The 23,539-nt window shown below is 47.7% G+C and overlaps 1 protein-coding gene across 1 annotated transcript in view; it reads right to left on the bottom strand.

The window, feature by feature from the left end:
- The window catches only part of OSBP (oxysterol binding protein), a 442,669-nt gene that overhangs the window by 130,997 nt on the left and 288,133 nt on the right, over positions 1–23,539 (bottom strand). Inside the window, exon 8 of the mRNA XM_086953078.1 lies at positions 22,418–22,663. Within this exon, the coding sequence (XP_086809204.1) occupies positions 22,418–22,663 (246 nt within the window). The remainder of the gene's footprint in view (positions 1–22,417; positions 22,664–23,539) is intronic.

The raw sequence follows: 23,539 nt of genomic DNA, 5'->3' as shown, positions 1-23,539 counted from the left end.
TTGAGGTAGCCAAACTTTAAGACCTCAGGAGCCAGATCGCCAGGTTGAGCTGTTGCGGATCTGGATGCTGAATGTCGCCATGGCTCTGCGTCAAAAGTCTGGGTGTGAGGCGCAGCCTTTGATGCGGTACCACGGACAGTTCCAGGAACGTGGTGTACCATGGTTGGCGAGCCCACGTCGGAGTAACCAGGATGAGAGTCATCGAGTACTGCTTCAGCTTGCGTGCCACCAGCGGTATTAGAGGTGCTGGGGGAAAAGCGTACGCAAATTTGCCTGACCAGTTCATCCATATCGCATTGCCTTGTGACTGTGGGTGTGGAAACCTGGCGGCAAAGCTTCGGCATTTTGCGTTCTCCTTTGTGGTCAACAGGTCTATCTCTGGATGATCCCACCTTTGGAAGTACGGGTGGAGTACTGATGGATGTATCTCCCACTCGTGCATTTGGTGGCTGTACCGGCTGCGCAGGTCCGCCATCTGATTGTCCTTGCCTGGGAGGTGTTCTGTCATGAGGAAGATATTTCTCTGAATGGCCCACTTCCACATGCTCTGAGCCAGATGAGACAACTGTGGAGAGTGTGTTCCTCCCGGTTTCTGAATGTAGTACATGGCCGTCATGTTGTCCGTCCGGATCAACACAACCTTGTTGCACAGATGTACTTTGAAGGCTTTCATTGCCATGAAGATTGCCATCAGTTCTAGAACATTGATGTGCATCTTCCGTTGCTGTTGCATCCATAGTCCCTGCACAGTGTAATGGAGTACATGAGCTCCCCATCCCTGGAGAGAGGCGTCCGTTGTCAGGATTATCTGTGACACAGGCTCTTGGAACGGTCGGCCCTTGCAAAGGTTTCGTGGATTCCACCAATGCAGAGAGTTGTATGCCCGACCGCTCACCAACACTAGGTCTTTCAACTGCCCGTGAGCCTGAGTCCACTGACGTGCTAAGCACTCCTGAAGCGGACGCATGTGTAGTCTCGCGTGCGGGACTATGGAGATGCAGGAGGCCATCATGCCTATCAACTGCATGAACACTCTTGCTGGAAGCGAGTGTTGAGGTCGGAATTTCTGTATCAGCGATTGAATGCTGCTGACCCTCACTGAATTCGGCTGTGCTGTGGCCGCCAGAGTGTTTATGGTCGCACCCAGATACTACCGTAAGTGGGCGGGCTGGAGGTGGGATTTGGGGTAATTCAGTGAGAATCCCAGATCGTGCAGGAGGTGAATGGTGTGGGACATGTGGGCGGCACACTGCTGGGCTGACTTCGCTTGGATGAGCCAGTCGTCCAGATAAGGGTAGACGTGGATGTTCCGTCTACCGAGATGCGCCGCCACTGTCGCCAGGCACTTTGTGAACACCCTGGGTGCCGTGGTGACACCGAAAGGCAAAACCTTGAACTGGTAGTGCTGGTTTTGTATGGTGAAACGGAGGTATTTCCTGTGTGAAGGGTGCAGTGGAATGTAAAAGTACGCATCCTTTAGGTCTAAAGTTGTGAGAAAATCCCCCTGCCTGAGCAACTGGAGCACTTGCTGCAGGGTCAGCATATGGAAGTGCTCCGGCAGGATGTAGTAGTTGAGTGGCCTGAGGTCCAGGATGGGCCTGAGGGACCCGTCCTTTTTTGGTATTAAGAAGTACAGGGAGTATACCCCTGTGCCTCTTTCCTGCAGTGGCACTAGCTCTATTGCTCCTTTTTGCAGCATGACGGTGACCTCCTGCTGCAATAAGTGCAAGTGCTCGTCCGACATAGGACGGTGTCTGGGGGGCATGTTGGGTGGAGTGGATGTTAACTCCAGACAATAACCGTATTGGATAAGTTTTCTGACCCACCTGTCCGTGGTGATGGACTTCCAGACGGGCAGGAACTGCTGGAGTCTCCCCCCGACCGGTGTTGTATGGTCGGGAAGCAGTGACATTGCGTCACTGTTTGCTGGTGGCAGAGGATCTGGAGCGGTTGTTTCCACGTCCTCTGCCCTTGGCGCTGTTGCCACGATATCCACCTCGACTTTTGTTGGTGTAAGTGGTCTGAGTGTTGCCCTTGTAGTATTGCGTGGACTGGGAGAGCTGGCCCCTGGAAACGCCTCTAGTGCTGGAGCGACGAAAGGATCCACCCCGAAACTGTAAGGCACCCATGGATTTTGCAGTCTCAGTGTTCTTTTTTATCTTTTCTAGGGTGGTGTCAACCTCTGGGCCAAACAGGTGATCTGGTTTGGTTCAGGGTGGTGGTTTGGATTTCTGGCTTAAATCCAGAGATTCTCAGCCAGGCATGTCGCCGAAGCATAACACTAGTGTTTATAGCTCTGGCAGCGGTATCAGCTGCGTCCAGAGCGCACTTAATTGAAGCGTTAGAGATTAGCTTCCCTTCCTGAATCAGCATCTCAGCCCCTTCCTTGTATTGATCAGGCAGGTGTTGCAACAGGGTCTCCAGTGTATCGTAGTGTGCCCTGTCATAGCGCGCCAGAAGCGCCTGTGTGTTAGAAATGCACCAGATGTTGGCTGCCTGTGCTGCTACCCTCTTCCCCGAAGCCTCAAAGACCTTGGATTCTTTGTCTGGGGGAGGAGCAACACCCGTAGTCTGAGAATTAGCCCTCTTCTGGGGATTCGGGACGACAAGGGAGTCCAGAGGCAACTGTCCTTTGATGTAGGTAGGATCAGTAGGCGCCGACTTGTATTTTTTGTCAATCCTAGGGTTTATCACCCTTGCCCTGGTGGGTTCTTTAAAGATCTCAGCAGAATGCTTTAAAACACCTTTCAGCATAGGCAGAGTTTTAACAGTTTTTTCTGAGACTGAAAAGGTGTCAAAGAGGAAATCTACATCCGCAGGGCCAGCATGTAGCTGGACGTTGTGATTGTTAGCTGCCCGCTCAATGAGGGCATTGAAAGCTGTAGAGTCTTCTGTAGGGGACGTTTTAGCAGAAAAAGTTGAGGGTCTTGTCCTGATTGAGGATCCCCAGGGTCACCACCAGCTGCCCAGGGTTCATTGGTATCCTCAGGGTCTGTATAGACTGGATAACTGTATTCATCCTCATCATCTCCCTCACCAGCGTCCACATCTGATTAAGTGGGCGACACATCATGAGTCTGTCGGGAAAGGGGTTCCACCAAGACGGGAGAGCAAGCAGAGTCCTTCTTTTTCTTGAGAGGGATCTTGTAAGACTCCAGTTGGGGTTCTGGGGTGATTTTCCGCTTCAGGAGGGAAAGCCTGCCCGTTTTGTCGTCGATGAAGTGTTCCTGACGCTCGTCCCCCGAAGGTCGTCGAGGTCGCGGGCCGTGGACCACCGATGACGCCTTCGGCGCCGAGGAGACCTTTTCGGACACGCCGGCCACTGCCTTAGGAGCGAAAGCCTTCGGCGCCGTCTTAGGCGGCAACGTGAAGTGGATTGGCGTGGCGGAGGATCCTTTGGATCAACCGACGCGGTGCCCTCACGGATGCGCTGCAGGGAGTCAGTCACCTTCTTGGTGAACGCGGCGGATGGGCGCGCCGGTTCAATGGAATCCTTCGAGGCCACTTTTGGAGTCGACCCTCGGGGCGCAGCGCCCTTGGCCTTGTCCTGCGGACGCGGGGTCGTGAGGACCTTTGAGTCGCTTCTTCGGGTCACCGAGAGTCTTCTTCGGCTCGCCGACAGCCTTCTTCGGGTCTCCGAGGCTTTTGGCGGTGTCGATCGTCTTCGGCGCCGACTCGGCCGTCTCGACCACCTTCACTTTAGTCTTCGGCGCGGCAGACTTCGTCTCGACGCCCTTGACTTGAGCCTTCGGCTCGACACCCACCTTCGGCTTCTTCGGCGCCGAAGCCTCCGAGGCCTTGGAGCCGACCAAAGCGATGCGCACTTTCGGTTTCGAGGCTGGCACCTGCGCAGGGAGAGGCTCGGCAACAATGTCCGTGGCCGAGCCCGAAGGCGGGGCCGTGGAACCCATAGCAAGATCTTGGATAAGGCCCGAAGGCGATCCCTCGACCTGGGCCTTATAAATAAGCACGCCCCAGAGTCAGTTTGAGGAAGCTCCTCATCCGAGCTATCCTCCATGGCCCCGAGGGCCCCGTCGTCGTCCCCTACCTCGTCGACAACTTCTTCTCCCTCGAACATCTCTGCATCTGCGTCGTCCTCGACATCCCCTGCATCGAAGATGTCCACAGGCGCCGGAGCAGATTGCTGGGCCTCCTGGCGCGCAGCTCGTCGAAGCTCAAGCGTCTTCTTGGACCTGAAGCGTGAACAAGCCATACACTTGTCCTCATCGTGGTCCGGCGACAGACACTTGTTCAACACTGGGTGGACGTCGATGTGGGGGTACTTAGAGTTACAGACCGGACATCTCTTGAATGGACTTCGGTCCATGATGGACGGTCGATAGGTCAGGAGCGCCGAGAGCACGCAGGAGTAGAGAATCCAGCTCGGAACCGAGCTAGAAGAAGTAATGCCGAACGCAAGACAATACCGACGTATAGGCTAAAGACCTTTTGGTCTCAAGAAAATGTACTATCGATTCCGACAAGAGGGAATTAAAGACATCCGAACCCAATGGCGGAAAAAAACAATCTGAGGATGGAGTCGATGCCCATGCGTACTGTAGTCCAGGGGAGGAGCCACCTATCTCGTGATACTTCGAAGACTCTTCCAGGACAACAATGTGCAATCATCCGGACCCAACACTAGGCGGCGATCTATGCACAGATATGAATTCAGCAGCCCACATGCCTCGAACGCTTTGTCCGGTTTCGCGCCAGAGCTGGGGCTGGAGTGCCCCAGCAACTGGTTTGAGCCGGTGTATGCACAGGGCACCTTGTGTGCCCCAGGCATGTCTCATTCCTTTCAGGCCAGTCCTACCCAATACACAAAATCCTGTCTGGGGTGGTGCTAGCACCTCCCAAGGCAGGAAACCCTTTGTCCAAGCCTCCCTCGCTGGAAGGAATCCCAGCAGCAGGAGGACAGACTTGTGTCTGTGGTGGCAGCATCCATTTTGTGATGCTGAGGCTCGAGTTAACTTTAACCAGGGTTCACAGTTAGGTACATGTCGTGTCCCTCTAGAAGGGTGGAATGCTACCCCCTCGCCAGAATTGGCGAGGGGGTAGTATTCCAATTCGTATGACACCTTACTCGACATGTTTTGATAATGCTATGCCAAAGTTAGCAATAACCGCGAGGATTATAATGCACTTAAGAGTATATGGTATAGCGGTATCATGGAAACAGCTAGAGGACTTGGTTTCGAAAGCTGCAGACCGGCTCAGCACATGCTAGAGCACCATCTCACATAATTCCCAGCACTCTGCCTCCAGGATTGTTAAGACCTGCCATAGGAGTGACTTATAGGAGTATATGTGTCCATTTTAGGTTTAGATATAGGCATACTATATCTAAAGCAAAGGGTGATTACACTACCTTGCCCCAGCTGATTGATCAGCCAGTTGTGTCAGATTTGGAGGGCCAGCCAGGGGTGGCATAATACATGCTGCAGCCTCTGGTAGGCCTTGGGTTCACTTATGCCCTGGGTACCTAAGGTACACTGTACAAGGACTTACAAGAGTGACCCAATACCCATTAGGTATGTACCTAAGGTACATGGAGTCCATTTTAACAGAGAGAGCAGGAAGCCTGGGGTCCTGAATAGCAGGATCCCAGGCCAACTAAGTCGAAAACCAGCTAAACACTAGGCAAAAAAATAGGGGGTAACCATAGTCAGATATCCACCCCTTACACACCACAGTAATAAAAAGTAAAGAATAATACGCTGAGTAAAGTAAAAACCTATAACAGGTCTGACACTGAAAGTAATGATAGAGCACAGAACTGACACTGAGTTCTTCAGCAAGTCTGAAACCTGTTATCATCAGGGAACAGTCAATAATGGACACGCTTCGCTGAGGCAATGGCCACAGAGGGATAATGTAATTTACCAGGTAAATCTGTTCTTGACATGTAGAGTTGTAGATTCACATGCTTTGCATACTCCTGCCATCTAGTGTTGGGTCTGGATGTTGGCAACTTGTTTTTCTTCAAAGAAGTCCTTCCAGTCATGAGGTAGGGGACTCCTCCTTTCAGTGATAGTGGGCATGGGCATTGTTAGACCTGTCTGCTTCTGGGGATACTCTAACCATTATTATTTATTTTTGTCCCCCTTAGCCTCCCAGAGTTTCTATTTTTATTTTTACATATGTCCATCAGGATTTTTCAATGCTGTCAGGGGGCTAGGTGTTCCTTGGCAATGACGCCATTTTTCCCTCATAACCTGTGAGGCCTAGTCAGCCCCCTTGAAAATCTAGGGATCTCCAGAAACCTAAAATGGTGTCCACCAACTGCCATAACGGACACTACTGGAGGACAGGTCCATAGGCTAACATTAGGGAACTTTCTAGAATCCATTAGAGACTTCTGCAGGTCTCAGGCCACCCTATATAAGGCCAGTGACCAGCAGCCATTTTGTGCTGACCCAAGAGTGGAGGAGTGAGGCAGTGGTGAGAGGAGGTGGACACACTGAGAGCAGCTAGTTTGTCTCTGAGGCTGACAGTTTCTTCAGAGAGTTGTTCCCCCTTCAGCCTCTGACCAATCCCTCCCCATACATCAGTTGCGGAGAAGAACAGCTAACTGAGTGTGAAGGGAGACCCTTCTTAACCTGCAGCCCAGTGAAAGCTGACAGGACACTCTTACTGAAGATCATTCTCACTTCCCCTGCCCAGCGCTGCACCTACCAGCGTGAAGGAACAGCTGTGGACCCCTGGACGTGCCCTGGTGAGGTCGGGGGACTGTGGAGCCTTGTATGACCTGAGGAGCGAGGGCGCTGCGTGAGCACATCCTTCCTGTGATGCCGGTGAGGGAAGTGACTGAAGAGGAGCAGCGGCGCTGCTTCGATCGGCTGTGGGACCCCGGGGGCACCGGCCGCGGTAATTGACGGAGAAAGCGCTTCCGCGCATGTCCCCCGCGAGGTCACTGCTGCGGAGGCAGGCCCAGAAGAGTAGCGACCCCAAGGTGAGCAGCGTCCTTCCTGGGAGCGGCCGCTAGAGGAGGCGGGAGCGGAGGCGGAGCCGTCGAGGAGCATCGCGCATGCCCAGGAGTTCAGCGCGACCATCGGGTTGCCTGAGGAGGCGCCAGAAGGATTCCCTGAGCGCCGCGTTGGCTGTGTTAAGTTAATCCCCCCACGCTCGAGCGCTATCTGGAGGAGCCAGCGCCTGAGGAGAGGAAGATTGATCAGCCCCCCTTCGCGCCCTGCTAGTGAGCGAGTGCAACGCTCTGATCTGCAACAAGGCCCCTTTGCCCAGCGCTGTCAAGTGGAAGCGCGCCTGGGCTGAGGAAGATTAACAACCCCCCCCCCCCCCCCCCCCCCCCCCCACGCCAGCAACAGGCAAGCAGCTGGTTGGGGAGAACCAGGAGTCGGGTGTCATCTAGAGACCTGTGGACTGTGGTGAACCTGCCACTAAGACAGTAAGGAGAGTGGGGGTGAGGAAGGAAGGTGTTGGGTCCTAGTGATTAAAGTTAAAGAAACCTTATCAGATCTAGCGCCCAACAGGGTGCCCTGACCATTTTGGTCCTCTAAAATTCTAAACTGTGACATGATAGATAAGGGGATAGAGATCATAGCCCTGTATGTGATAGTATAACCAGTGAATTGGCAGGTTCAATTGGTGAAGTATTGATGACAGTGATTATTAATGTAAGTGACACTGCATAGTGTAATTCTCTTGGGATATTTTTAATTCCAGAAGAGTGTTATTTATTCATTACTGAATCCTTGACAATAGAATGTGTTTTACTGTAAATTTTCCACAGCAAGAAGAGTGACATGTATTTTTCCAAGACAAAAGTGTAATGATTATTTCGGAGAGAAACTGATGTTGTACCCTGTATAATTTGAATCCAAAGAGTCATATTATTTTTATAAAAGGTAACGGTATTTTTCCAAACATTGGTGTTGTGTCTTCTATTTTAGTGGTTCATCACTGAGTTACTGTGAGTGAGACTTGTAAGCACTTAACCAACGCCTTGAGTTAGCTGTAGCCACTACTGTGCCAAGCTACCTTATGTAGACTTGGGTAAACTAGGTCCAACAGGCATCAACTCCATTATTAGATTCTTTTCACGTAGAGGGTGAGAATGGAGTTAGTAAGTGTAGAATAGAGATGGCCATGCGTGTGAATGTCAAGAAGAAACTAATACAGGTATAGGTACCCGGAGAGGTGGGTGCCAAGAACATATGCTTACTGGGTAAGTAACATTATCCATTCAAAGCATGTGAGCTATAGATCACATGCTCTGCCTAGACTATACAGCAGTATACTTCCCAAGCGGGAGCTAACCTGTAGCTGTTGCAGTTGTTTGGAAAAGTGTTTTAAGTACTGCCTGGCCTACATTAGCTTGTTGCCTCGCTAACACATCTACACAATACTGTTTGGTTAATATGTGCAATGTAAACCATATTGCTCCCTTACAGATGTCAGCTAGGGAAATATTCTCTAAGAATGCCATAGTAGCCCCTATTTTGTGTTATAGAGGGTATTAACAAAGTTATTTTCGCCTTTACATAGCATGTTTGAATGCATTTCACGATCTATCTTGCAATTCCTGATTTAGATATGGGATTGCTTTTCTGTGATGGCGAAAAAGCAACAGAAAGCTGTTTTGTCTTGCAAAATTCTTTTGTTCTTTCTACAGTAGAGTTCGTCTAACATCTAGTGTGTGTAGAGCTTGTACTGCTATAGAATCAGGTTGAGGAAAGGACACAAGTAACTCAACTGATTGATTGATATGAAAAGAAACTACTTTAGGAAGAAATTTAGGATTGGTTCCAAGAACCACTTTGTGTTTACGAAGCTGAAAGACCGGCTCCTGCTCCTCCTCAGTTCCCATGGCCTCGCCAGTCTCTTCATCGGATTGTTGCTCGAATATGTCCAGAATGGAGCTTGTGTGCTGATTCTGATTGTCGCAACGCCAAGCCCGATCTCAAAGTGTTTTCTTGGAGCGGAAAACCTGGCACGCGTCACAATCTTGTTCTCGGTGTTCAGGGGACAAAAACAGATTACACACTTCGTGTGAGTCGGTGCGCGGATATTTGGGTGACAGAGGGCAGAATTTGAAGGGAGTTCGTTCCATCGACTTCAGGTTGACCCGACGCGGGTTAATCCGACGGCCTTCCACAAACTTTCAGTTCGAAAGATTATTTTACGTAATTACGATACGCGATAGGAAGGGAGACACGATCGAAAACAATACCGTCGAGGGTGAGTATCTTGCGCACTGAGGGAAACCGAAGAAACGGTGTCGAAGCGGAGTGCAGCAATAGACGTCCAAACCAGATGGCGGATTAAAACAATTGAATAATGGAGTCGATGCCCATGCGCACTATCATCGAAAGTACTGGAAAGACTTATTTGCAGAAAAACAAGTGCAAACATCCGGACCCAACACTAGATGTCGAGCTATGCCCAGCATGTGATCTACAGCTCACATGCCTCAAACAGGAGGTTCACCCTGAGTGAAGGCAGAGCTGGGGACACACAGGAAGAAGGTCAGACTACCACATCCCCGCTCTGTCAGTCTTGGGCAATGAAGATGACTTGGGTCTGATGAATCTTCCTCAGAACCAGAAGAATCAAGGGTATTAGAGTAAACGTGTCATAAAGTGAAAAGTTTCATCTCAATCCAAACACATTTCTCAAGGCCTCCTGTAGAGGATCACAGAGGGAAAAGAAGCAATGAGAATGGGCTTTGCTGTGAGCAGCAAAAAGATCCACCTGAGGTATGCAGCACATACCAAAGATGTGCTGCACCGCCTCCAGAAGTAAACGCTATTCATGGTTGATGAGATGACGCTGACTTAGGCTGGAAACCCTGATTAAGGTCAGACTGTTGGCGACTAGCCACATCCAGTTCTGGTGCACCCAAGACCAGAGTTTCAATGCCGCTTGACAGAGCAGGTGAGACCCTACACTTCCTTATTTGCTGATGTACCACATCACAGTTATATTGCCTGGCAAGTTATGGACAGTTTGACTATTAGGGAAGGGAGGAAGGCCTAGAGCACCTGCCAAATTGTCCTCAGTTAAAATAAGACTAGAGACCATTAGTTCCTTGTGGTGAGCACCAGATCCAAAGGTTGATGTACAGTTGCCATTAGAATCATTGCTGGCAGAGGGTAGAAGGATATCTAGATGTTCCTCCACCAAATGCTGAATAAGATCTCCTGCAGTATTTCAGGAGATCACAATGGTCTCTGCCAAATCTTCCCCATGCAAGAAGCACTGTGTGTGGAGGCACAAAAGGAGAGCCTAATGTGACAGTGGCTTACATGACTAGGAGGATGCATGAACTTACATAGCAGACTGAGAAGCAACAGGTCTGGAATACGAGCTCCCTCTGGAAACATCAATATAAATACTAGACTGCCTCAGATCCTCTAGGGAGGAGGGAAGGCTCAAAACAAAGGTGTTAGTACTGCCGCTATGAACAGGTGGCATTCCATCAACATGCGATTGAATAAGGGTATGTTGATGGAAAAACCCAATTCTGAAAGCAGGAATGCTGTTGCCTGCAGGTGATGCAAAACCATCTGTGGCTAGCTAAGTTTGAGCAGTCAGTCGTCCAGGCACAAGTGGGACCCAACACAAAGCAAAGGTACCTCCTGTGAGACTGCAGGATCAGTATGTGCAGATACACATTCTTGAAGTTCAGGAGCACCATTCAGTCTTCTGCTTCCAGTGCTGAGGTCTGGAATCATTTGATGAGTGCCATCATTCTTGAATACCAGAAAGTATTGTGAGCCGGATCCATGCCTAATTTCCTGATCTGGAACCAACTTTCTGTAGCAGGGCTGCCGCCCCATGCTGATGTATCTGAAGACTGTCTTATGCCTGAAGGAGATGTGGGCAGAGGTCTGCCGGAAGGCCTTCTTGAAGGAGGATACTTGTCCTTCCAAGAAGCACACATGGTCATTCAACAGGAAGCTAAAGTGGCTTTATGGATGATGCAGGAGAAGGAGAGCTGCTGGGTCTGCCTTTACCTGTGCCTCTGTATTGATGGAGGAGAAGTCTTTGTTATTGGGGAGACTGCAGGCCTGGAGTTGGCACAAATTGAAGCTCCTTGAGAAGCCTAAAAACTTCTGAATTTGATGGTATTCTTTAACTGGAGACTGGTGGTCCAATGATATGGGTGACGCTATCCTGTCTTGAAGTTCCTTAGAGCAGAACCCTCCTTAACCCCAAAGAAATGTGCTCCATAGAATGGTGTGCCCAATAATGTTGCCGGGACATCTCCAAAACAGCTGCTCGACATGAGCCAGACATGCCTTCGTAGGGTCACTGAGGAGTTTGTGGCCATGGCCACTGAGTCAGCAGTCAGGCTCCGATTATCTGTTTCGAGGCATCGCAAACCACTGCTGCAAAATGATCTTGTGTGTGGTCTTGTAAGATTTGGCACTCCCATTCCTGCCATATCCCAAAATGCATAGGTAGATCTTCCCACTAAATATGCAGCTTTCAGACAATGAATAGATCTCACTGCTCGCTGAGAATTATTTCTTCCATACTGCTTCCAGTTCTTTGTTTTGTTGTCTGATAGGGCTGCAGGAAAAGCAACAGGATATTGTTTAGTAGACGAGGAGGCTTGAACCACTAGACTTCATGAGGATGGGTGTGCGGGCTAGAAAATAGTCTCTGGTTGCCAGTCTAGAAGACCCGGCAATTATCCAGTTGACTTGCTGGTGGGTTTCGCCCAGGCCATCTTGATCGGGTTAATAAGAGCCTCAAAAAAGGCAGTGACGGTTCTGAAGCAGATGACTGTTGTACATGGTCTCTACAGAACAGTAGGGAGAGGGAGCTACAGCACATTAGCAGCATTACTAAGTACAGATTAAAAGAGTCCACCTATGTTGGGCAAACCCTGAAGGACACTTCAATTCATGTTGGTGATGTTTCCTGCCCACATTTTGCAGAACCAAGTAGTCTACCATGTCCAACGAGTTGGCTGCCTCACTGCTGTAGTCTGTGTCAAGTTGAAATTCAGCTGGCATCTGAACTGGATCTGAGTCGGTGGATAAGGTGTCATGCATCATGAACCAATGGTGTTGGCCTGGTGTGTCCGTCTGCACTTCCCTGTACCTTCCATCCTTCACTATTCAAACGGCCCTTAATCTCAACCTCTGCAGGATAGCCTTAGACTGCTCTGTTGGTGGCACCAGAGTTGATGGCACCCGATGTGCACTGGTGTTGGCGCCGGTGGGAGGTCCCAGAACCATTTAGAAAAGAGGGGAGAGGGTGCAGGTAGGTACCCTAAAGAGCCCAAGGGGAACAGCAGAATGCCAGAGGGAACAGATGCAGGCTGGAACATCTCCATTACAAAATGGAGTAAGAAGGCCGGATGCACCTGAAGTTCCAGATAGGCTTACGGTAGCACCAGGTATGGAGTGGGGAGCAGTGGAGCCGGTAAGCATCCTGGGTCTGGCATCGGTGGCACCCCCAGATAAGGCTCCCCAGAGGAGTGCTATCCACCAATTCTTGCGCTGAGGATTACTCCTCAAGGGGTGAAGGAAATAGAGCACGTAGGTGACTTACCTCTCAACTGCGAGGTGTTTGTGTGTGTGTCTGTCTGTCTGTCTGTCTGTCTGTCTGTCTGTCTGTCTGTGGGCCCCATCAAGACCACACACTTGGTACCCCTCAAAAGAGGAGGAGACACTGGGTCATTTAAAAAAAATGCAAAAAGTGTTGCGCAAGACGGCATTTATTAAAACAAATAATAATAATTTTTTAAAAGGCAACGCGCTGTGTGAAGCCACTTAATATGAATGCTGAGTGGGCGAAGAAGTTCTTCATTTCTTATTTAACGCCTGGTGCTGAGGAGCGCCGAATAGGCCTTTGCGAGGGCATACTGTTCCTTATGGCGCCAAGGTGCACCACCAAAGAACTAAAAAGTGTGTTTGGGGCTGCAGAGGTGCAGTAGCCTCCAGGAAAATTTCCCACAAAAGCGGTTTTAAGTCTCCCATGTGAAGTATGGATGCATCTGGTAGAGTTTGCTTTGGTTTATTAAGCATTCATGGAGCCTGTACTTTTGCACTGAGGCTATAGAAAGCATGCACCCTTGTTGGTTGGTCCCAACGGTGCAATGGCACCAGTATAAAGGTAGAAAAAGTATACATGGCCACATGCAATTGAATTTATAATGCTATATTGAATATACTTAAATGAACTATGGGTCACAATATATATTAGTGAATGTCACTGAGAGACTAACATCAGAAGATAATGTGATATGCAATGAGTTTAAATGTCATATTTATATTTTTATAATGGTGGTGACACCCTGACAAAGCCAGTAGGCCTACTTTTTTGATAAGGACACTTTCTATATTGCATTTAGTATAAGGTGGAGCATTGTGGTTATAGGATTCAGGGATTGTTGAGGTGCCAACTGTTCTGAGAGTGCCACCAAGGGTATTTCCAACTGCCCATTTGTAGACATTTGCAAATTAATGTATAGTGTGTTTAGTACCTTTCCTTTTTTATAAGAAACAACACTGACTGGGCAATGATTTATTGAATGATACTGCTTTGTACCAGCAAATTGGGGGTACTTGCCCATACCCAATTCCCCAAGTATGCCCTGGACTGCTCTATTTTGCTACTGTGCGTACTACAATGGGGCCTTTTTCCCAGTAAAGAGAAAGAAGACTAATTAGCATCCTTTGAAACTAAAAGCCTAATTCCTATCAAAACAATACTGCTGATCCTCTATGTGTTTAATTACAGCACCGTGGAAATGTATACCTTTGCCACTAACACCCCTGTGAGGCAACAAGAAGTAGGTTTGGATGTAGTTGACCATTTTCTGGATATTCTCCATTTATCTAATGCTTAATGTTTTTTTTTAAATGGCTGTTTTGGAACATTTTCGTATACACCATGCTATACACCTATAAATTCAATGAAAATTAAGAGAATATGCCACTCAGTAAATATTTTCTTCACAGAATCAGGCATTGCTATTATGCAGAATATGTGCATTTGAAGAACAAACACTGACAAAGCCAACAGTTTCGGCTTTTGTTTGGTGAAAAGATTTCGGATGGCACGAATGATGCCAGAGTATAGGTCCGTAGCAGCAGTGACATCAATTTTGAAAGGTCATGCATGCTAGCCCCAGTTTATCAATTTTCTCTTAACTAAGTTTCCGAGGTAGTTTTGAAACTGAGTGTGACTAGAGGTAAATGGTACAATGCTAAATGAATGAGAAAGGAAGTGTGTGCTTTAATGTGAAAGGTCAGAGAAAGATAGGTACGCTTCTTGACAAAGATTTTCTTGATGCCCTGGGGCTACAACAGGTGAATGTCCTCCTGTGCTGTTACAATGTGCTGACATCTACAAGTCTGTGTGTGCACTCCAATGGCATATGAACCGTATTATATTGTCACTTTGAGCATAGTTGGTATTTTTTCTAAACAAAGTTAGCAACCATAATGGTTAAGGAGATAATTTTTCAGCAAAGGATCCAGATAAAGGAGCAACTGCAGCATGTATTGGTGTTTATTTGGCTGAAGTTGTATATCAAAGTTGACCTGCAATGTTGCAATAGTGATCTCTTCAAAGTTGATCTCGCCATCAATGTCAAAACTGTCATGGATATGTCTCACAAAAGCACACACGTTGATGTTGAAGCCAGACTCATCATTGACTGGTGGTCATACGGCATGTCCAGAATGGTGACAATGTCGCCTGTGTACCATTTTCCTCTTGGATTTCCCTTCTCTGGAGTCCTTCCTTGGAGAATGCAAGGATATAATGAAAGGAGCCTGCTCTCTGTCCTGTTTTTTTTTGTATTTTTCTGCTCCCACTGATCCTTCAGATCTTCCAACTGCCCTCTCAGGTGGAACACCACTGTCTCTCTTTTAGCACTCTTCTTGTGATTTTCTGACAGAATTTACAACTGGAAATAGAATGTGGATATTGGTACACAAACCATATAAAGAGCGTGGACCTGTTGCAGTCTTCTTCCTCCTTCAGGGAGGGCACTTCACAAAAAAAGCCATTGTGAAAAACAAATCTTCACAAATGTGAGAAAAATTAATTACTTTTGATGGTAGAATAGAGAAGATGCTGAATGAAGCATAAAGTTAGATAATTTGAGGACTCAAAACTCAAAAAAAGAGAGAAAACCTACCTGAAGTGTTCTAGTTATCCAGTCAGAGCCCGGGGTCCAAGGACACCAACGGGAATTATTCTACATTTATGAGTATTATTGAGGAAATTACAATGAAGGATTTCTGGTGTCATATGATCCATGTGGCTATTTTAAACAGAATTGCTCTCTCTGCAGCATATAAACTTACTTGGTACCTCTAAAAGTTGAGGGACAGTGCTGCCACATCATGCTGTCTGTACCTCCAGTACTAATTTCTCAATCAATAATTCAGGGAATTGTAAGCGTGCTACCCACCAGTGAGGGTCTCAAGGCTCTTGGGGGAGGTGGGGGGGGCGGCTCAGCCATTCCGTTCAGTCAAAATGCCAGGTCTTGAGAGCTCGCCTAAAGGTGTTCAGGGAGGGGGTGCGTCCGATGTCGATCGGGAGCTCGTTCCAGGTCTTGGCCGCTATCTTCCCCCTGCTTTGGCTTGGTGGATGTGTGGGGTTTCGGCGAGGGCGTGGTAGGCGGATCGGAGGTTTCTTTTGGGTACGTGGAGTGTGATTCTCTCATTTAGGTATTGGGGTCCGGTGTTGAGTAGGCATTTGTGGGCGTTGGTAAGAATCTTGAAGGTGACTCTTCTCGTTGGGGAGCAAGTGGAGCTTCCGTAGGTGTTGGCTGATGTGCTCTAGTCAAGGGATGCTGAGGACGAGTCTGGCGGCAGTGTTCTGCATCGTATGGAGCTTCCAGAGTAGGGCTTTGTTCATGCCGGCGTGGAGGGCGTTTCCGTAGTCCAGTCAGCTGGTGATGAGTGCGTGGGTGAATGCTTTCTTTGACTCGGGGGGTGGGGGGATCCATTTGAAAGTATTGCGGAGGATGCGGAGGGTGTTGAAACAGCTGGAGGTGAAGGCGTTGACCAGTCGGTTCATAGAGAGGAAGGAGTAGAGTACAATGGCGAGGTTTCGGGCGTGGCCAGTGGGGGTCGGAGAGTTGTAGAGGTCGGTGACCAGTTGTTGTTCCATGTCGATGGGTTGGTTCCGAGGATGAGTACTTCAGTTTTTTCTGAGTTGAGTTTTAGGCAGCTGTTGCTCATGCGGGCGGCGACGTCTTGCATTCCCCTCTGGAAGTTGAGTCTAGTGGTGGTAGGGTCTTTGGCAAGAGAGAAGAAGAGGTGGGTGTCGTTGGCGTAGGATACTATGTCGAGGCTGTGCTGTCGGATGATGGCGGCGAGGGGTGTCATGTCGATCTTGAAGAGGGTTGGGCTGAGTGATGAGCCCTGTGGGACTCCGCAGATGATTTCTGTGGGTTCGGAGAAGAAGAGAGGCTTCTGCTGTTGAGGAACGATCGGATTCAGTCGAGGGCGGTTCCTTGTTTGCCGGCATTGTGCATTCTGGCTGCAAGTGTGTGGTGGGAGACGGTATCGAATGCTGCTGACAGGTCGAGTAGTACGAGTAGTATCAGGGCTGCAGTGTGGTCTTGGTCGAGGACGGTGCGGATGTCGCCTGAGGCAGCGAGTAAGGCGGTCTCAGTGCTGTGGTAGCTCCAGATTGAGAAGGGTCGAGGACGGCGTTGTCTAAGAGGGCTTCTTGAGCAGGGGCCTGACTTTTGCACATTTCCAAACTTCGGGGTAGGTGCCTGCCTCGAAGGTGGTACTGATGGTGCGTTGTAGTTCGGGTGGGATGGTAGATGTGTGGTGGGAATGGGTCAGTGGGAGCCCGGGAATGGTTGGCTTTTCTAATTGTCACCATGGTATATGTACTGTAGAAAATAAGATAGTCAGGTGTAAAGGTAAAGAAGTATTAATATCAGACTGTACCTTTGCTCAATTTACTCTCCTCAACCCACAAGGGTCAGCTGTGAGACCATAGTGAAAAGCAAAATAAGGACTCACTGGGGGCTAACAATTAACTTACCTGACATGCCGACACCGCCAGGAGTCACGAGAGGGGCCAGGTTGCAACGCCGACACCGCCAGGAGTCTCTATACCTACAGCATCGCGCCGCCGCCCCGGGGGATTATAGGACTACAGTACCCGGCAGGCGAAGCGGCGGCACGCGTTAAACACGGGAGCAGAGCGCCTGAAGGCGCATTTAAACAGCGCAGTTCCCAGCGTCGCAGGACGCCGAGCGAAGCCCGGACAAAGGGCGGGCCCTCTTTGGCCCTCAGTGGCCGGAAGAGGACGGGACGGGCCACGGACCCTGGTTCCAACTCAAGGACTTAGAACTTTCAAGTAAGACATTGAACTGCTCATAAATTATTCTATTTCATTCTTGTGCTGTAGGATAATTGTTGCATTAGACTGAGATAATATAGCCTTCTTGTTACCTGCTAACATGCCCACAATTACTATGGACCCAGCGACATCGGGCCTACGCACCATGGACAATTTTCTGGTAAAAAAAGTTACGCAAATAAATAAGGAACGCAGGGCCTCACTAGGCAGTAAAAGTCTTCCCCCTGCCATGGATATCGTGTCCAATGAGACTGCAGAATGTTTAGAAGGCACTTTAGAACATGCCCCACACAGTACAGAGGGCCCTAGCATAGCAGTACAGGCACAGGTTCACTCTGAGAAGCCCGTGGACCTGCTTGATACTTCGGAGGAAGACTCCGCAGTAGAAGAGCTAGTAGAGGGCCCTTCTACACAAAGACCAGTGAGGAAGTGCAGAAAGACTCAGGGGAGGCGTGGGGGGAAGTCCGTAAAAACTAAATCTCACACCAATCCACCCAATAACTCCAAAGCCACTAACATTAATAGCGTAAGCAACCAGGGCTTGGAAGAAACTAACCAAGAGGGCAGTAATAATGAGGGAAGTGTGACCTTGTCGGACACCAATTTAGAAGCACTAATAAATACAATAGTAGGAAAACTGGAGGCCAAAATTTCAGACCTAATCAGTCCAATAATGTCCAGATTGGACATAGTAGCTTCTGAGGTAGAAAGACTGGGCAGTTTGGTGGCGGGATATTTAACCCCTGCCCCAGGAGTGACAACCCTTAAAACTATCCCTGTTAGGGGTGGGAAGGAGAATGTAGCCAGGGGACAGAGTGTGCAGCAGCAGTTAAATCCTCAAAGGTTGGTTGGTGCTGGGGCTGTGTCACCCACAGCTCCAGTAAACCAGCCAATTCAACAGGCCCCTGTACCCCTAGGTACCTGTGCAGCGGCCCCACAGAGGGCCAGACTCAGGAACGTTTATCTCCCCCCTGATTGTGTCCCATATGTGGTGGTGCTAACTAATGTTCCACGTTATGAGGAAGTACCAGCCCAACCACATGGAGAATCCCATGACTCCCTAAAAAACAAAACGGTGGCGTGGCTAAATAAAAACTGTGGTTACCCATCTCATTATTACTACCAAATTATATCCAATGAAAGAGTCAATTGGGTTGGACCTTCAAGGAAATCAACCACGGGGGATTGTGTGATTGTTAACTTCCAGCACCCCCAACATGTCGCCACGGTCTTATTGCGCGCATCCTCACTGGTTTACAATGCAAACAGTGTCTGTGTGCGGCCTCTGGGATACTTCTATGCGCCTGACCAGAACTCCCCTAAAAATTGCCCTAATAATCCTCGTGGGTACGGACCTACATCACAAGCTCAGATCCCAAGTCCGGTAGCACCATATATGTACAATAATAACATTAATGGGCTGAATGGATGGCAGACACCGGCAGCTAACGCTAATGGCTGGCGGACACCGGCAGCAAATTTTAATGCTGACAACCAGAACATGAGAGGGTACAATGTTCCCATACATAATCGTTTCGAAATGTTCTCAGGGCTGGATGCCTGCGACTGACTGAGGGTCTCGGAGGGTCAGATTACCGTACAGTCTCCTGCAGTACAACAGATAGAGGTGATTTCACCAACAACACCAAAAAATAATGTTATATGTTGGAATGTGGCGGGCTTAGAAAACAAAATGCAGGATGAAAGCTGGTTAGCTTACATTAGGGGCTTTCAAATTATCTGCTTACAAGAGACTTGGTCAGTAAAATGTGATATGTATATTGAAGGTTATAAGGCATACTTTGTACCTGCTGTATCAGCAATCCGGGGAAGACCAAAGGGGGGTATGGTAATGTTTATATCGGTAGCACTGAAATGTACAATTGTTAGCAGGCCATCAAGTAATCTTGGTATACAAGGTCTAGTTTTATCTGCGGGCAACTGCAAGGTTGGTCTGATCAATATTTATAACTCTATTTACAATGCTACAAGTTACGGCAACTTAGACATTTTAAGTGATTATATAGGTACCTCAATGAGGGACTGCTCACATAACTTGTTGATCATGGGCGATTTTAATACTCACCCGTGTGGTGACCCCCTAGGAAAAAATCTCCAGGAACTGCACTGTCCCAGAATAAATGGTTTACATCTGGAACACACCGTGGAGGGGGCCTGTTTTAATAACTTACTTAATGAACATGGTCTCACCATTGCAATGGCATTATGTGACCCCTCAAAGCGCTTTCTTACCCCAACTTTTAAAGGGCATGGGAAGGGGCCGTTCATTGATTACATGCTGTTAACCTTGCCCATGCAGGTTATTTGTGCGTTCATTTTCCATAGACTATAATCCACCTAGTGACCACAACCCTCGGACTATACAATTAAGGGGGCCCTGGGTGGCTAGAGAAAGTCGTAACCTGGGTAAGGGTAGGGTAACAGCAACTGATGGCAGACGCCGCCTAAAATGGTCCATGTGCACCCCGGCCCTCATATACCAGAACGTCCAAAATAATTGTAGCGATATAATCGCTAGATGCACTCAGGTTGATTCTGATCCAACTCAGGTTCTGTCTGATTTTCAGAGTTTAACTAATAAAATAGCTATTTCAATGACAGAACCTCTAACGTGTAGAGGGAGGGAGGGTCCGAGGTGGTTCAATAAGGAATGCTCTAAAGCAGCCCGTGATCTCAGAGCGGCCTTGTCGTTAAAACCAAGAAACAAGGAACTAGTTCAGAGATCACGTAAAGAGTATACATCAGTCATTGCTTCAAGAAAGGAGGTACTAAATAATGAGGCTTGGGCTGAGATCCTGGAACCACAAACATTGAAAAATAGTGCTAGATTTTGGGCGGTGCTTAAGAAACCCTTTCTGGTGAAAGACTCGGGGGAGGGGTTAGAATGTGTTATAACAAAAGAGGAATGGGTTGCACATTTGAAACAATTGTACGGGGGATGTGAAACTAATGCGGTACCCTTTGTATGCACCAAAGGGGGTCCTTGTATGAATGTTAGTATTGGAGAGGTTTTGGTGGGAATAGAGGGGCTCACAGCGGGCAAATCACCAGGCCCTGATGGGATACCCCCGGATCTCTTTAAATCGGATCCTAATTTCTGGGCCCCGATTATTGTGGCGGTTATCAACGCAGCCGCAATGGTGGGATGCCCGCCATCATGGGGGCTCTCCACCATTGTGCCTATATTTAAAAAGGGGGATAGGGATAGCCCCCTCTGCTACAGGCCTATCTCCCTGATTAATTCCATGCCGAAACTTGTGGGGAGAATTGTATTGCGGCGACTCTCTGAGTGGACACGGGACAACAATATTATGTCTATCGCCCAATATGGTTTTTGTAACGGCCGCTCGACCACAACTCAATGTTTGAATCTCTTTCTAATACTCAGTAAATATACCATTGTCCAAAAGGGCACAGTCCATTTGGCCTTCATGGACCTATCCTCAGCTTTCGACTGTGTCAACAGGGGGAAGCTGTGGGGGTCCATGAGGGATAAGGGAGTAGACAACGCCATTATAAACTTTCTGGTTGACCTCCATAACAATACAAGTGCAAATATAAGGTATTGCCAAGGCCTGTCAGTAACTGATGATTTTAGAACTGGGAAGGGGGTGCGGCAAGGCTGCATATTAGCCCCTTTCCTTTTTAACTTTTATATAAATGAGCTGGATGGTGTTTTACGGGAGGTGAAATCAGATAGTCCCAGAGTGGGGGAAAGAAGCATCCCCGTTCTGTTATACGCAGATGATGCGGTGTTTTTTAGCAAGAACTGAAAAAGGCCTCCAATTGCTACTTAATGCATTTAAAAAGTTCATGGAAGACAGAGATTTGTTAGTGAACAACTCCAAATCTTTCATTATGCAGGTGGGGAAACAGCCAAAGAGACAATACACTTTCAAACTAGATAAGGTAGCTACACCATTTTCTAGTACATTCTCCTATCTAGGAGTACTTTTTGACTCCAAATTATCTTGGGCCCCGCAACTTGCTAAGAAAAAATGTGATGTGTCTAAGGTTAATGCCTCCATCTTTAATTTCGCGTCAAAGCTTGGTAAAAAACCTACGGCTGCTATGATTAAACTATATGACGCAAAATCTGTAGCAACCGCAGCATACGGGAGTGAGCTTTGGGGCTATATGGCTGGGGAACAACTTCAGACCACAGAAAATTTGTTTTACAAACGGCTCTTGTGTGTTCCGGCCTCCACTTCCAACTTCATGGTACATAAGGAACCAGGAGTGGGGTATTTGAGCGATATCCTGTCCCTACAACCTCTGTTATGTTGGCTGAAAATGTGGTTATGCGAAGAAATTCCCCTAACACATTTAATTGTTAATGACTTCATGGCTCTTGAGAACGCGTCAGGTACTCCCTGGCTGAAGTACTTAAAAACATGTTTTACTGAGATGGGCCGCCCTGATCTGTTTGAACACCCGTCAGGAATTGGAAAGGCGGACATTGATCTAGTCAAGCAGGTGTTCTTTCAGCGTAAGAAGGCTGAGAGGGAGGGTGTTGAGCTACAAAAAGTTAGTGTAAGGAAATTTATCATGGTTAAAACATGTTTGACAACAGAGCCTTATCTACTCGGCACTTTCAGTACTCACGACAAGTTCTTGCTAACAAGATTCAGATTTAACCAGTTTCAACATCTGCTTATCAGACCTAGAAAGGAGAGCTTCTGTAAAAATCCTTCGTCCTGTGGCTGCGACGGAAAGTCTCCACAGGACATGATGCACTTTATGTTTTTATGCAAATTTTATGAATTCCCTCGCAAACGCTTTTTAATTGCTCTTTTAAAAAAAATGAATTTTAATCAGATACGACCAGCCTTTTTATATTTACAACTGCTATACAGTAATAGTGTCCTTCAAGTTCTTGAATTTTTAAAATTGGCTCTTAAACTGCGACTTTGTCTGGACCAATGAATGAATTATTGTATGTAATGTATACAGTTCTCTTATCATCTGGATTTATAATGAAATTTGATGTATGTACTGTATGTTTTAATGCACTTTTATGGTTGAAATATACCGAATAAAGTCTTTTTTGAATTTTTTGAATTTGAATTTGACTCACCTGTTCACAGAGCGACCTATAGCCACTGTCCTCCAGCCGGTCCAGCTCAAAGGTCTCCCCCAAAAGGGGGTTGAAAGGCTTGCTGGTGCGGAAGACAGTGGTGGAGTAAGAGGAGACTGTAAAGGCTGCAACATAGCAGAGCTGCTCTAGGGAGCTTTCGCACTTGGCTCCACGATCCAGTAGCTCATGATACTCTAGGTCTTCAGTCAATCTCTGTAGCATGGATAGAGGCTCGTTGAAGTTTACCTGAAGCAAGAAAACAAAAAATCAATGAGAAGCTACAAACAGAGAAAGAGGAGACAGGGAGTAAATTATTAACAGTTTTATGTAGCACAATTATATTCATGAAATTCTGCATGTTTATTCCAGTCTACATATACTATTTGTTACATGAATCAAGTATATACACAATGCGTTTGAACTATGTGTTTCCAGATTACAAAACATTCTTTACCTTTTATTTTTCTCCTTCTATTTTAACCTTAATTTTTTTTCCTGCTATGGTGAATCGAGAGCCACTGGATTACGAATGGCATAATGTGTACATATGCATTCTCCTTCTCATCTTTCCCACCCCCTCGGGGTTCTCTAATAAAATAAGAGAAAGTTCACACAAGAAATCTTTCCCAAGAGCCTTACTGTTGTCCTCCGGAACAACCCAAATGGTGTGCATCTAAACGGGTTGTTTCCAGTCTAGCCCAGGCATAACTTAAGTGCATGCTCACCTTAATTGTCCCATAAGGCTACAACCACACAAATATTGGCGTTTGTTGTCTCAATCAGTTTTGGTGCATAGAGGCAATCAATGCCTTTCCTCAGCCCTTGTTTATCACGGAAGAGGGCAACAGGAACTCTGTGCATGAACAGGCTCACTTTTGTTTCAATAAAAACGTATGGCAATAGTCCTATAGCTTATCCAGGTTACTGCTATTATAAACGATAAAACATACAAAACCCCCTTTTCAGTCTGCGCTTCTGTTCTCAACCCCAACGTACAGGTTAAGTCTGTGGTTTACATGTGCTTCCTACACCAAAAGGCCCTAATTTTATTTTACCTTACACAGACTGTACCACCACAGAGATCACAATAGCAAAGAGCTCTTCAACATCGAGAAAGGAACA

This window comes from Lissotriton vulgaris, chromosome 1_2 (assembly GCF_964263255.1).
Source record: "Lissotriton vulgaris chromosome 1_2, aLisVul1.2, whole genome shotgun sequence".
NCBI lineage: Eukaryota > Metazoa > Chordata > Amphibia > Caudata > Salamandridae > Lissotriton > Lissotriton vulgaris.
The sequence above is the reverse complement of the archived record's forward strand: the minus strand, read 5'-3'. Positions and strand labels throughout refer to the sequence as shown.